Raw genomic sequence first — 15,294 nt, forward strand, 5'->3', positions numbered from 1 at the left:
CATCTGCTTTGCATGCAGAAGGTCCCAACTTCAATCCACAGCATCTGCAGGTAGGACTGGGAAAGAACCCTGTCTGAAATCTTGGAGAGCTGCTGCCAGTCAGTGTAAATAATACTGAACTAGATGGACCAATGGTCTGCCTCAGAATAAGGCAGTTTCCTATGTCCTACATACCTACTGGATGAATGGTGTGTGTAGAAAAGAGAGCATCTAATTTCCCCTGATGTTTACTTGATGTTCTTGAGGCTGTTGCTCATAATCTATTTTTGTCATTTTCTAGAAATACTTATTTTCTAGAAAAACATGGAGGGTTCAAGTCTCTCTTACAACAGCACTGTCAGAGCTAGAAGCCTTTCTTTCTAATCCCTGATGTGTGTGGGATTTCTGTGGTTACTAAGAGAAATGCTTTTTGCAAGCATTTAATTGTATTTTTATCTGTTTTTACTCCTCATCTCCCATGACTGAGTCCTGGCACTAGAAACAAATACCATGACTGAGCCATAGCACAAAAACGCCAACATTTGTTTTCAGTTATATTCATTTGAAATTGTGAATAATGTTAGGTCCTCTAAAACTTGAGGGAAAGGTATACAACATATAGTCTATGGGAGGTACATCCAGTATGCATTCCTAAAAGGATAGATATTCATCAATGAGGTCAGGAACTCAAGATCTGCAATCACTGTTGCTTACTATGGTATTGTTAGGCACATCCTACCTCTCCAAGCAGTGAGACCTTGCAGTGGCACAATACTTAACACAGTTTGGATTTCCTTTGGAAGGAGGTCACTGGAGGTTTATTGGCATTTTGCAATATTTTCAATTATTTCCAAATATTTCAGCATAGGTGGAGGCACATTGCATAAATACTCCAACAGACAGTAAAATTCACTGCTCCCACATCAAGACCCTGATAGGTTATAGAGTCTGAATCTCAGCTCTTTGCATCTTTCTCAGTCTGCCCCAAAACTGCCTTCTCTCCACGCAGACACATGGATTACAACATTCTTAGCTGGGAAAAGGTATGCTGCCTTCTCCAATAATTCTTCCTATTCAGAATATTCCTCAAAATGGCCCTGTATAAGAAGCAGTTGTCTAACTATATAGTTCCCATGGCAGCATATTCCCTGTATTTGGCTAACAAAGGGATGTGCCAGGTCAAGCCTGTCCAACCCTCTCAAGCTTAGAACAGAGTAGAGCAAGGATCCTCTGGAGGAATGGGACGGGGGAACAGTTCAGCCCTGATCTGAAACCCCATGATAAGAAGTGGTAAAGCACAAATTTTTGGAGTAATCATAATGTTGCAATGTTCCTGCATTTCTTTTGTTGTTTACTGCTTTTAGGTGTTTGAATTCTGTGACGCAAGCAACCATAACGCTGAAGCTCCCAATGCCCAAAACAGAATGTGCAGTTATAAGAGCACATGGGATGTAATCATGAGCTCTGACGACTTTAAATTCAATATCCCTCTGACCAGCAACAACTTCTCTTTGCCTCCCACCTTCTCGCTACTGCAGGCTACAGACAGAGTGATTTGTTTAGTCTTGGATTTTTCCGGTAGCATAAATGAGGTAAAATCTTATATCTTTCTTTTTCAAGTTTGGATAACCATATGCAGATTATTGGGTTATACAGAACTTTTGAACAAGCAGTGTGTTCTGCCTGATATTGTTTCCATTAAAATATGTGGATTTATTGCATTATTATTAATTGATGAATTAACGGGTGATATTTTATCTTATATAGAACAATTGGCTCATTCGGATGCATCAGGCAATAGAAGTGTATCTACTGCAAATTGTGGAAGATAATTCCTATGTTGGGATTGTCACTTTCAGTGAAGTAGGGGAAATAAAGTCTCAGATCCGGCAAATAATTAGTGCTGATGTACGAAAGCAGCTTGCTTCAGCCTTGCCAGTTGCTTCATCTGGTAAAGGAGCAAATGTGTGCACAGGATTGCAGCTGGCACTGGAGGTGAGTCCTATTTATTCTTTCTTCTTTTACCACATTTTGGCTTTGGTACAGGAACTGGAATTATTCTCATGAGGCATCCATCTAGTCATCTAGATTCTGCTGTTTAGAACTCCCAAATGTAATTAATGTTTTATTGCTAAAGGAAAAGTCTTTGGGGATGCTATTTATTCTAGTTACCAGATATGAGAAATCAGGAAACAGAAGAAAATCTAAAAGACATAAATACTAAAGAAATTAAAATGGAATAAAAAAATTGAAATCAGCTATAGGTTAGATGTTCAGACTCATAGAACCTTATTTGGGCTGCAAACTGATATACACTGAATAAAACATACCTCACTTGAGTAGACATGCATAAGATTGTACTGTCAGCCAGTGTGGTATAGTAATTAGAGCAGCTATCCCTAACTTTGTGCTCTCCAGATATTTTGGACTACAGCTCCCATCATCCCTGACCATGGGCCACGCTAGCTGGGGCTGATTGGAGTTGTGCCTTCTAGATGGCTTGGACTACAAAGTTGGAACAGGTTGTGCTATAGTAACAGTCTAGGACTGGGAACTCCCACGTTTAAATCCCCACTCATGATATGACTTTCGGCTAACTCCAAGCCTAACCTACCTCACAGGGTTGTTGTGAAAATAAAATGGGGAAGAATGTGTATGCCACCTTAAATTCTTTGGAAGAAAGACAGAATATAAATTTAGGATGATATCCAACTAAGTCATACTCAGAGGAAAACCATTGAAATAAATGGATTTAAGTGTGGGTATGTTGTTGTTATCAATCAGTTGCTTTCATCACAGAAGAGACCCAATGTGACTTACAAAAACACTAAAACCAGTTATAACAACCAAACCAATAAACCTGAAAAATATATCTGTACAAATAAAAGACAGGTCTTGCAAAAGCTGACACACTAAGAGGGACCACCAGTACCTGAAGCCCTTCAAATTAAGGGCCAAAAGCCTGAGTAAAAAGGAAGCTTTTGCCTGGTGCTTAAAAATAGATAAGGATGGTGCCAGGTGTGACTCCCTAGGGAGAGCATTCCACAAGTAGGGCCCCATCTAGTTATCTATAGTATTGTATAACGTAGTTAGATATCACCCGTAATAAATAAATAGAAAAATAGATATTTCTCAGTGCCTTTCTGATGCAGTCTTTTCCAACCTGGTGCCTTCCAGATGTTTTGGAAACAACTCCCATCAGCCCCAGCTAGTGTGGCAATGGTCAGGGATTATGGGAGTTGTAGTCCAACAACATCTGCAGGTCACCAGGTTGGGTGAGGCTGCTTTAACCAAACGCATATTCATGACATGTTGCATCATAAAGAAAGAGAAAATATGTCTTCTCCTATTATGATAGATTTCAGTGAAAAATGGCAAAGAACATGCATGTGAGAGTCAGTGAGGTGCTGTACAGGTTGACTCTAATATATCTTCTATGTGAGAAGTAGGAACTACTTGATTTTTTTGCTAAAATCCTGAGGCCTACACACATAGTCAGGTGTAAAACAGTGGTTTGAGGGTGGTGGAGTCAATTGCCTCCTGCATCCCATGTGTCATATACTGGGATGGCCTGGGTATACAGGTACAGATTTACCTCTGAGTTATTACAAATCAGAGATTCTTATACAATACAACAAAAGATCACTTCATCCCCTCCATACTGTACCGATCACTGTGTTCTGCAGGAGAGGGCAAAATTCTGCATGATGTTGGAATCAGGCCTTTAGTGTGGTGGCACCTACTGTTTGGAACTCCTTCCAACTGTGTACGTCAGACAGGAGCCTTCCCTATTGTCTTTTTGGAACCTGCTTAAAGACTTTCCTCTTTCAACAAGCCTTCTAAAGTCTTTATTCCAGTCGGTATCTGTCTTCAATTTGAATTGATTTATGTATGTGCTGCTGTTTTAAACTGTTTTCATATTTATAATTGTTTCTTAACATTGTTTTTATGTGTGCAATTGTTTTAATTTTTTTATATGTGTAACTGTTTTATATATGTTGTTGTAAATTGCTTCAGGATGCCTTATGGGAAGCAATTCATAAATGAAATAATAATAATACTGGCACAAAGACCTGGTTAAAAAAAAGGTCAGAGGTAACCTATTATTAAATAGTCATCTTTCCCAAGTGAGGAAAACTAAGGGTGAGAGAGAAGTGATGAGCACAAGACCAGCCATGGCAGAGATTTTTTGTATTACTTGTAGTTTTACCTGCTGTTGCCAAACTACTGGGAATGAGAAGCCCTTGCTGTTTTACAAGAAGGCTACCAGCAGATCACAATCAACTGTCTGCTCACCCTTATACTATATGATCATTGACTTAATGGCCTTGCTTAAGTGAGGAATTAACATCTTGCTTATGAATCATATATAAATTTTGCATATTTCACCACAGTGACACATGGACAACAGTACACCATTAAGGCAATCCTGCAGATACCATCTATTTCTTCACTTTTGTGATTATTGTAGTGTACTATTACATGTTTCTTTGGTCTTCCAAGCAAACTGATACCTTGAAGATGGTGTGAAGGGCAATACCTCTTTTGAATGTGCAAAAATTTTGACAGATGGGAACTATAAAATACATTTTGAGAACAATGAACTATGTTGCTACTGACTGTATTGCTTTGGTATATTTCAAGGGCAAAACCTTAACTAAGAAGTGGCCCAAAACTATCATGAATGATTGATGTAAATGTTCCTAGCTTTCTGTGAAGAACCTGCATGTCTCTGTATTAGGTGATCAGATACACTGGATTCATATGTTAGTGGTAGCCAAAGAAACATATTTGCAATTTTTTTTTTTTAGATTTGCTTCCTTTTTGTTTCTTTACTGATGTCCCCAAGGCATTCATGACTCTACACTTCCATAAATTCCTTACAATTTAAAAATTGAATCCATCAAGGAAATGGATACTTTTCATTGCTGTCCAGCACTATTTTCTTAATATTGTCAGTATATTTTTTTTGCAAATCAATAATTTCATTCCTGTTGATATACACTGATGTTGTTGTTGTTATTAATAATTTTATTCATGAATTGCTTTCAATTAGGCATTAAGCGATTGACAATAACATATATAAAAGAGTTAATTATAGTTAAATATTAAAAAATCTCTTAACTTGTGACACTATTTTCTTCGCCAAGATAATTTACCAAGCATGTTTTATTAATACTTAATTATTTACTCCCAGATAATTAAAAACCATGATGGAAATGTTTCTAGTTCTGAAATAATTTTATTGACCAGTGGAGAAGACAACTCATTAAGCAAGTGTTTCTCTGATGTAATCAACATTGGCTTAATAATTCATACCATCAGTCTGGGGCAATCTGTATCCAAAGAACTGGAACAGCTAGGAAGAATGACAGGTAGACTGTTTTAACAAACTCTCTTTGTAGTAGCTGTATATAAAATGATGTAGGCATTAAAATGATCCTAGTGAAGTTATTATTAAAGAGTTTTTTACAACATGAATGGGGAAGGTTCCTAACTTGGTTGCTGAGTATGCTTTGCCTGCAGAATTTTCCAGATTCAGTCTGTAGCTCATATTGAACCGCCAAAACCAGGGCTGGTAAAAATTCTACTTTGGACAGCCAATGCCAGTAAAAAGTAGTGGATTAAAGCAGGGATGAGGAACCTGTGGCCCTGTAGCTGATGTTGAATGACAACTCCCATTGGCCATGCTGGCCTGGTTTAATGGGAGTTGAAAGGCTACAAGTTCCCCATCTCTGGACTAGAGGAACCAATAATCTGACTATAAAGGTGCATGCCATTCAAGAGTAAGTCCATTGAACTCAGTGGGGCTTACTTTAGAGTAGATATGCATAAGATAGGGCTGTGAATCAGCTCCATGTGTTCATACAACTATTTTGCTTATATTAATGGGCTGATGCTTTTTTTATATTACGGTACATTTCTCACTTTTTTCTATTTGCATTATGTTGGTTATTTATTAGAATTAAAATATGAGCATTTTGTGTTTCTGAAGTTTAAAATAACAAATCAGAAAAAGTTTTTATTTCTATTTTGGTTTTTAATATTATAAATTTATTTTTCCCATCAAAATGATATATTAAGCCATTTCATCTCCCCCCCCTTGTACTTTTCTTGGTTTTCATGGAGACTTAACATGAAAGGGCGTGCTGTTTCTGTGGAATTGAAACCTCTCAAAATTCAGCATCTAATTTCACAAAATAATTTAGTGTGAGCCCAGATCTGGATATCTCTATTACTCTCTGTGGCCACATCTGCACCATACATTTAAAGCACTCTTATACCACTAACAGTCATGGCTTCCCCCAAAGAATCTTGGGAACTGTAGTATGTTAAAGATGCTGAAAGCTGTTAGGAAGCCCCTTAAAAATTAGTTTCCAAACTTCTTTGAGGGAAGCCATGAGTGTTAAAGTGGTATAAAAGTGCTTTAAATATTTATTTATTTATTTACAAAAGTATTTTTATACTACCATATCATAAAATGTCAGGATGGTGTAAAACCATTAAAGCATAAAACTCAATTAAAAATAATACAGATGATAATTAAAGTGACTGGTTAATGAAAAATGAAAGATTAAACAGCTACAAAGGCCTGTTGGCATAAAAGGGTCTTCAAGAGATGCCTGAAAATCAAAAGTGAAGATGCCTGCCGAATCCCTCGCATGGGGCCTTTGTGGATGTGACCTAAAATTATACAGCGGTCAAATAAAATTATCTTTCTGTATTCTCTTTCAGGGGGCCTGAGTTTTTTTGTCAGTGACAGACCAGACTCAAATAGCCTGATAGATGTCTTCTCTGCCATTGTAGCTGGTAATGGAGCTGCCAGCCACCACCCTGTCCAGGTCTGTTCATATAGATACTCTTGCTGTATATATGGCTATAAGGCATGCTATGCGTAATAGGTTGGATACATTTTAAAGAAGTCAAGGACAAGACAGTTCTGAAGATGATTAATTCATGATCCATTATTGTAGAACACCTTAGTTGTATAAAACAGAATGGTTGCCCCTTATTTCAGATACTACAGCTCTTGACTTTTATTTCAAATGTTGTACTATTTTTATTTGGTATGACTGCTTGGACAAGTGGACTAATTGTGGGCATATTGGGAAGAGGATGGATGTAGTATAAAAACAGAGCTTGCAGTGGGTCCATTACAGAGCTTGGAAGTAACTTGTTACAAATAACAAGTTACTTGTAATTTATTACTTTTTAAAGTAATGAGTGGGTAACTTCATTACATTTTGCTAGTAATAGAACGACTAGTAATTACCTTACTTTTTAGCAGCAATGGTAACGTTTCTGGTGTTACTTCTGGATGTTACTTGGGGAGGGGAAGCAGGGGAAGTCTTCTGCTCCTGTGATTGGTGGACAAAAGATATGTGCCTCGCACTGGGCTTCTGCGCAGCGTCGCTCTTCCCTCATGCTCTCTGTTAGGAGGCATGAGGGAGGAGGTGAAGAGGCAGAGGGTGGTGGAGAGAGAGAGAAAAAATGGATGGTGGAGGAGAAAGCCAGGGCAAGGATGAAGGAGGAGAAGGCAGCAGCAGAATGGAGGTGAGTGACGATGATGTGTGTGTGTGTGTGTGCTCTCCCGCTCATCCTACCATCCCCCATGTCCTGCCGCCTCCCCCTCGTGCGTGCTGCATGCCAAGTCCCCCCTTGCGTCTGCTGCCTCCCCCCATGCCTTCTGCCTGCCACCTCCCCCCCACGCCTGCTGCCTGCCGCCTCCCCCCCGCCACTGCCCCACCTCGTGGCTGCTGCCGCCCCACCTCACACCTGCTCGCCCGTGCCCCCCACTCACGACTGTCCCCCATCCCCGCTCTCTCCCCTCCGCATACACACACAAACAAACCAGATGTTCCTGCAAGGACATCTCTATTGAGGGAAACAAGCAAGAGGCATCACACTTCAAGGCACTTGAGGAACGCACAGCAGAGGATCAGTGAGATGTGTGGTCTGACCTGGGGAAAGTTCCATGAGCCAGATAGGGAAGCCAGGAGGGCCATATTGAACACCTTGGGGCTGAAGTTTCCTGCCACTGAGGTCAACTGTGGTTGTTGTGTTTCAGATTAGTCCATTTTTTGTATGAATAATACCCAAGCTACCTGTGGCTGTTATGGGGGTTGTTTTGTTTTTATGGTATTACGTATTTATATTAATACTTTTAAATGCGCTGTAAGTCGGTTGGAGACCTTTGGATAATAAGCGACTAACAAGTCTAGACAGTAATGATGATGTATGATTGTTTGGATGTATGGACCAAAAATCTTTATAAGACCAACCAGGCTTTTTAAACAAGAAGTTTGGCATGGACGACTGCAAAAAAATTTCAGGACAAAGTACTCCTTCATGCTATGCAGAGTTAATTTGGGGAGCTCGCTGTTGCCAGATGTGAGGGCAGATGCTAGTTTAGGTGTTTTAGGAGATTAGAGGTGTTTATGTAGGAGGTGTTTATTAAGAGCTGTTGTTAAATATTTAAGTAGAGCCTCCAGATTCAGAGGCAGTCTACCTCTGAATGCTATTTGCTGGAGGAGAAGAGCAGGGAGAGTTGTGCCCTTCATGTTATGCTTGTGGGCTTTATGGGATGCAGGTGGCTGGTTACTGTTGGGAACAGTATGGTGGATTAGGTAGACTAATCTTTGCTAACCTGGTGCCCTCCAGCTGCTCTCCAGCTGTGCTGATTGGGGCTGATTGGAGCTGTAGCCCAAAACATCTGGAGGGCATCAGGTTGTCAAAGGCTTAGATAGATGTTTGGTCTAATCCTCTTCTTCTCAAGGCAGACTCTTCTTATGCCTTGAACCCAACAGGCAAATGCCTTGGTGTGTATGTGTGATGAGGAGAGGCCAGTGTTCTATAGCTTCCTAAAGGGGGGAAGGGAATTTTTAACTGGCCACGGCTAAGCAGTTTGCCTTTGAATTAAAGGACCCACCAGGTGTTTGATGCTGACTAATGTCTGCAAGCTACCTGCCAGGTGATTAATTTTTTTCCATACAGGCTTGGGTTATGTTCAGGGAGCCTGCTTGGCCAAGGAAAATAAATATTTGCAAAGTGAATTTGAAATCTCATCTTAAGAAGCACAGATATGTTTCAATGCAAAAAAAAATAACTTTTAAAAGATATATTTATTAAACTTGCATCCTCTTTGTAGTTTGCCGTCCCAGGGACTGACCAGGTGCACACCTGCTTGGCTTCAGCCACAGCATCACATGCTCCCAGATTGCTTACTGCGCTCCAGATAGATCCCAAGATTAGGTTGTCAAGGCACCCTTGTAGATGGATTCTGACTCAGGGATGCCTCTTTGCCAGTGAGTCGATTCCAAAAATAGCTTCCACACATCCTTAGCTCCAGCAAGCTGAGGCAGTTTCATCTGCTCCCAAATAAAAAAGGGAAACCCCCACACAAACCAAATTGGACATTGCACTCATCTGAGACCATTTTCGTTGTGCCTCCTCCAAAGGAAGTGTGAAGGGTAGCGGCTTGAGAATGGGCCTTCTCAGTGGTGGCTCCCCTTTTGTGGAATGCTGTGTCCATGGAAACATGCCTGGCACGCCTGGCTCCATGATTTTCTATTGTGAGGCCCCAGGAAAAACGTTTTTGTTCACCCAGACTGTTGGTTCTTAATTTGGATGGTAATTAGTTAGGTTGCTTTATTGCACCCATCTTTTTAGCAGGATGAGTAGGAATTTAATTTTTAATATATATTTATTTTAGGGGGTGTTAATTTGTGTTTTTATAATTTGATTTTGAATGTTTCTTACGATGTTTCTATTATCTTACTTTTGTAAATTATTTTGAGACACTTTCGTATAAATACAATTAATAATAATAATTTAAAAATATGTATATATTGCATTTATGTTTCACCTTTACTCCAAAAAGCTTAAGCCAGCATATATGGGTCACCCTCCTGCCTCTTATCCTTTCAACAACCCTGTGAGGTAGGTTAGCCAGAGAGACAGTGACTGGCCAGTGAGTATCATCAATGAGTGGGGATTTTTCCCCAGCTGTTCCTAGTCCTTGCCTGACACTCGCACATGCCTTCCCCATCCTGGTTGGCCACTGTGAGAACAGGATGCTGGACTAGATGGGGTGAACAGTATGTTGCTAGATAGACCAATGGTGTGACTTGGTCTGACTTTGCATAAGACAGCTCTGTATATCATCCTAGATCAGCCTTTCCCAACTAGTGGGCCACCAGATGTTGTTGGACCACAACTCCCATCAGCCTCAGCCAGCATTGCCAATGGTCAGGAAAGATGGGAATTGTGGTCCAACAACATCTGGTGGCCCACTAGTTGGGAAAGGCTGTCCTAGATCATCTTTCCCCAATCTGACACCCTCCAGATTTTTTGGAATTCTAACTGCCATCATCCCTGACCATTGACCATGCTTTCACTGGGGCTGATGGGAGTTGGGAGTCCAATGACATTTGGAAGACACTAGGTTGGGGAAGCTTGTCCTAGATTAAAAGCCATTCATTGGTCTTGTTTGCCATGTAAAACAATAAATTTGAAAGCTTGTTCACACATAGCACTGAACTAAGGTACAAGATGTGTTCTATACACTTGTACAAGTGTAGGCCCCTTCCAACTCTACTATTGTATGATCCAGAGCTTGGAAAAGTTACTTTTTTGGACTACAACTCCCATCAGCCCCAGCCAGCATGCTGGCTGGGGCTGATGGGAGTTGTAGTCCAAAAAAGTAACTTTTCCAAGCTCTGGTATGATCCTATGATCATCATCTTCAAATCCTACCTCGATTCATTGTACATGGTTCGCCCCGCCCTCTCATTTTATTCTCATAACAACCCTGTGAGCTAATAGGTTAGACTGGCCCAGGCAGGGTTATTCAGTGAGCAAAAATTATGCAAATAGGACCTGCTTACTTCCACTCTGACTGGGGGGATCTTGCAAGATAGAGAAGAGATGGGGGCACACTTCACATTATTCTACTACCCTCTGTGTGTGTGTGTGCTTAATTTTAATGTTGTTTTAGGCTACTTAGATGTGCAGCAGTCAAGGCTAGCACCTTGTAGGCTTTTTAAAAAAAAGTAACTGAAATGTAATTGTAGCGATTACTTTTGAGAAAAAGGTAAAGTAATCAGTTACTTTTAGAGCTATTGTAATTGTAACAGTAATTACTCATTTTTGGGGCCATATAATTGTAATTGTAATCTATTACTTTTTAAAAGTAATCTTCCAGGTTCTGGTCCATTAGTTGCAATGTGACCTTAAGAGGCTGTACAGTTTGAATGACATAGTTGCATACTAGCAAATTGAACACTGATTCAGCTGTCAGTGTTGACTCTCTCCATGTTTCAGATGGGCTGTCTGCATTTGGTGGTGATGGAATTAAAGCATGTATCAGTGTATCCGTTCACTCATTCACTTACTTAAAAAACCCACAAGAAACCTTTTTTGAAAATTGGTGGGAGAGGAAGTTTCTTGGCGATGTCATCTGTGCCAGAACCACCAATCAACACTATCCACAGCTAACTTCCACTATAAACATACAAGCCTGTTTTTTCTAGAGTAGAAAGAGACAATTGGATTGAACAGAATGAAAGAATTTCAATTTCAGATCCACTGCTTTAAAAAAATTATACCTGTCTCCACTCTCATTCCACTATTTCCTTTGATAAGGTTTATATTAGTTTGTTCACAGGGGGAGGGGTACAGCTGGTAAATTTAAATTTTGAAATGTTATATTTTACACTTTCAGGACAAACAATAACCATCTTGTTTTATAATTTGAATTTAATTAAGATCTCTGTGATATTTGCACACATTTCAGTTGGCCTCCAAATATTTGTTACGTGAAAACCTGAGCATACCTGTTACCTGTTTTTTGTTTTGAGTCACTTATATTAGTAATGAAATAATTTACATTTAGATTTTGGGTTTTTTTTACTGTCCATCCTCCAGTGCCTTTCATAGCATCCTGACATAGACATAAATAGACTCTTTGTGGCAAATTATGGTTTGTAAATTGGCAGCTACCAGCTTCATGAATACTCGCTCCTAATCATCAGCAGCTGGTGTGGTGGGGCAGAGATGCTGTTTTGACACTGGTGTTGCTACAACTTACCTGGATGTGGCTGGGGAGGTATAGGGTGGAGTCAAGGGTGGAGTGTGTGGATGCACCAGCAGAGCCAATCTGGCTCTCCCTCTGGTGTACCCACACAGTCCCGACTTTCCCACTGCCTTTCCCTGCCACAGCCTCATCCAGATAAGCTGTAGCAATACTAGTGTCAGAAGGGCAGCAACATAGTTCTTCCCCACCATACTGGTCGCTATTGCTGCTATTCCATCTCTCCTCCCCTGTCTGGACCAATTTCCACTCTACTTTCTCTTTCTGGGTTCAAAACTCATTTTGCATTACTGTTGTAGTGATGCTATCCAGCCTCACATCTATCATAACTATGGTTTTGCAAATCTATATCAAATCATGATTACAATCTCTGGTTTACAAGGGAATTATGGCTTGCATTAACTGTGCTTTGGTTGGTGTACATATAATGGGAAACCTTTAATGGCCTAAAGGAAAAGAAGAATGAGGATTTTTTCCAGCAAGAGGAGAAAGTGGAGGGAAGATGTTCAAAAGGTTAGTTTCCAACTTGCAAAGCATGGCACACTGGTAACCAGAGCTGCATCTGAATTGGGTCACACTGAAACATTGCATGTGTGAATCTTTTCCCATTCATTTCCCCCTGGTCATGAAAGCTTCACCTGCTCAGTTTCAGTATCAATCTGTTATTGAAGGCACAGGGTAACAATTTGGTTGCAAATTTTAGCTACATCCACTGTAAACAATACTAGTCAACATCTTATGAGCAGCAACGGTGTAGTATTTTTCTTGCTTGCATAATGCTGCATAATGGGTATGCAAGCTGTTTCTTAAAATCATTTTTTTTAGAAAAGGTGGGATTATGACAAACTGAAGTGAGCCTGGGTAGCTATCAAGATATCAAGAGAAAAGGGAGAAAATCAGATATTTAACCTATAATCTTTGTTAATCCTCAAATGTAATTTAGAGATAAGAGCTAACGTAACGTGAGTAGGTGCTTACTCACACAGCAGGAAACTTTTTCTCTTCTCCCTTCCTATAGTCCTGTCATGCTTCTAAACTTGTAGAGCAAATTTGGGAGGCTGGAGGGGGAGAAAAGAAACCCTTTTTGCCAGCAGATTTCCATTGTGCAAGCAGGTGGACATCATTGGAGGCTGCCCAGGATTATCAGCCTTTTTTTCTTGCATGCCTCCTCTATCTTTTAAGAGCTGCCTAATGCACACAGATATTTTGCAGGTGAAGTGTTTTCCAGTTACTTTATTTTCTGGAAAAGATATCCTGCTGGGGAAAAAAGTTGGAACCTTAGCTGCCAGTTGCAACAATGACACACATCTGTACAGAACCATGCACTATAATGACATTATGCCTGAAAGCCACCATTTAAGAATGACTGTGAATAATTTACAATCAATAAGGTTTTTTTTAAATTGCAGAAGCAAAGTGCAAAATAAATAGGGTGATATCCAGTGTTATTCCTACTGAGAGTAAATCCACTGAAATCAACAGACCTAAGTAACTTAAAAACAATTGACTTCAGTGGATCTACTCTGAGTATGACTAAGTTGGACATCACCCATAGTGTTCTTTTTCCTTGAAACCACTTTTCATTTCATACATGGATAGATCTAGCAAATTCTATAACATCATCTGCCATGCCTAAGTTCACACACACACAAATGCTGACTTGCAATCCTTGTTCTTCATTCCTTAACCCACTTCTTCCTGGGCCAAACTAGACATGACATCACATAGTTTGCCATGACGTGCTGGATTGGGACTATGGCAGGGGCAAAGAGTTGAAATCACTTCCACCCCATGCCACGTTGCCTAGTTAACAACTTAATTTGTACATGCAGCAGCCCATGGCAAGCTTCAAAAGGGCCTATAACATGGCTTCATTAAGCACAGGGCAGAATAATGATCAAAGTTGCCATTCTGTGCACAATTATGAACCTTGCATTCCACTGAAATCTGTGGGATTGAAGAGATTGCAATTTTAGGGCTGGTAGTTTATATATATTCATATAGATAGATCACCCATACGCAGGAATCAGCAAGTGAAGCTTTTGGTAATATGACCATGGCTGAAATTGTGTTTTAGAGGATGTTTGCGCTCCTATTGCTATATTAGATTTTGTTGTTATATTAGATTTGGGATTTAAATTTGTTTTAATTGTTTGTCACCCATAGAACTCTTAAATGTAATAAATAATAATCATTATGATAGTGGTGATGTGTGCTGAATGAAATATTTTAATCAGATTTTTATTTTCTTTTAAATTGCTACATGGGGAAAAATGGGATGTTAAGTACCATAACTCTGGTTTTGTACAGATTGAAAGTGCTGGTGAAAGGGTGAAGGGCAATGGTCAGATTAACAGGACAACAACAGTCGACTGCACAGTGGGAAAGGACACATTTTTTGTAGTAACATGGCAGACAAAGGAACCCGCTATTGTTCTTCGCGACCCTAGAGGAAAATATTATACCACTGGAGAATTTAATATTGATCTGAAATTGCACAGAGCTCGTCTGCAGATTCCAGGGATTGCAGAAGTAAGAATAAATTGTTGCCTTCAGCTGTTTCTATTAGAACCTATTTGGGGAAAAGGCTAAAAAATTATTTAGGTTGATCAATTCTGAACATATTTATATTTGTTTTTCAGGCTGGGGATTGGACATACACACTCAGTAACACTCACATGCTTCCTGATGTCCTCACAATGACTGTGACCTCCCGAGCAATAAAGTCTGATGTGCCTACCATCACTGTGAGAACCCATACAAATAAAGACACAAACATTTACCCTAGTCCAATGATTGTGTATGCACAGGTTAGCCAAGGCTTTTCACCCATTCTTGGTGCAAATGTGACTGCTGTTATTGAGCCAGAGAATGGAGACCCAATTATCTTGGACCTTTTTGACAATGGTGCAGGTAACAAGCATCTTTATTAGTGTATTAAGTTATGGTATATGGACAGATCAGTCTACTTCTGGTGCAGTCAGTTTCACATGTATTCATTCTAGGGATGGGATTCATTGACTGGTACCGGTTTAAAAGCATTCTGTTGACCTAGCAGGCTAGAATCAATTCAAGTTTGTTCGGTGTCCACTAGCTGCTGCTTTTACCAATCTGTCGTTTTTTCCACTCAAATATCTTTTTAAAGGAAATATTGATATTTTGAAGGAAACATTGCTGTTTCCTTTAAAAATACCAATATTTTGAATGAAATATTGATATTTGAA

The 15,294-nt window shown here is 39.8% G+C and overlaps 1 protein-coding gene across 2 annotated transcripts in view; it reads left to right on the forward strand.

Moving 5' to 3' along the window:
• LOC133387856 (calcium-activated chloride channel regulator 2-like) overlaps nucleotides 1-15,294 on the forward strand; it is a 37,618-nt gene that overhangs the window by 14,861 nt on the left and 7,463 nt on the right. Inside the window, exons 6-11 of one of the 2 annotated variants that reach the window (XM_061633557.1) lie at nucleotides 1,344-1,571; nucleotides 1,747-1,974; nucleotides 5,177-5,354; nucleotides 6,715-6,821; nucleotides 14,381-14,602; nucleotides 14,713-14,983. In XM_061633557.1, the coding sequence (XP_061489541.1) occupies nucleotides 1,344-1,571; nucleotides 1,747-1,974; nucleotides 5,177-5,354; nucleotides 6,715-6,821; nucleotides 14,381-14,602; nucleotides 14,713-14,983 (1,234 nt within the window). The remainder of the gene's footprint in view (nucleotides 1-1,343; nucleotides 1,572-1,746; nucleotides 1,975-5,176; nucleotides 5,355-6,714; nucleotides 6,822-14,380; nucleotides 14,603-14,712; nucleotides 14,984-15,294) is intronic. The other variant, XM_061633558.1, reaches the window with a different exon arrangement.

Source organism: Rhineura floridana, chromosome 6, assembly GCF_030035675.1.
Source record: "Rhineura floridana isolate rRhiFlo1 chromosome 6, rRhiFlo1.hap2, whole genome shotgun sequence".
Lineage (NCBI taxonomy): Eukaryota > Metazoa > Chordata > Lepidosauria > Squamata > Rhineuridae > Rhineura > Rhineura floridana.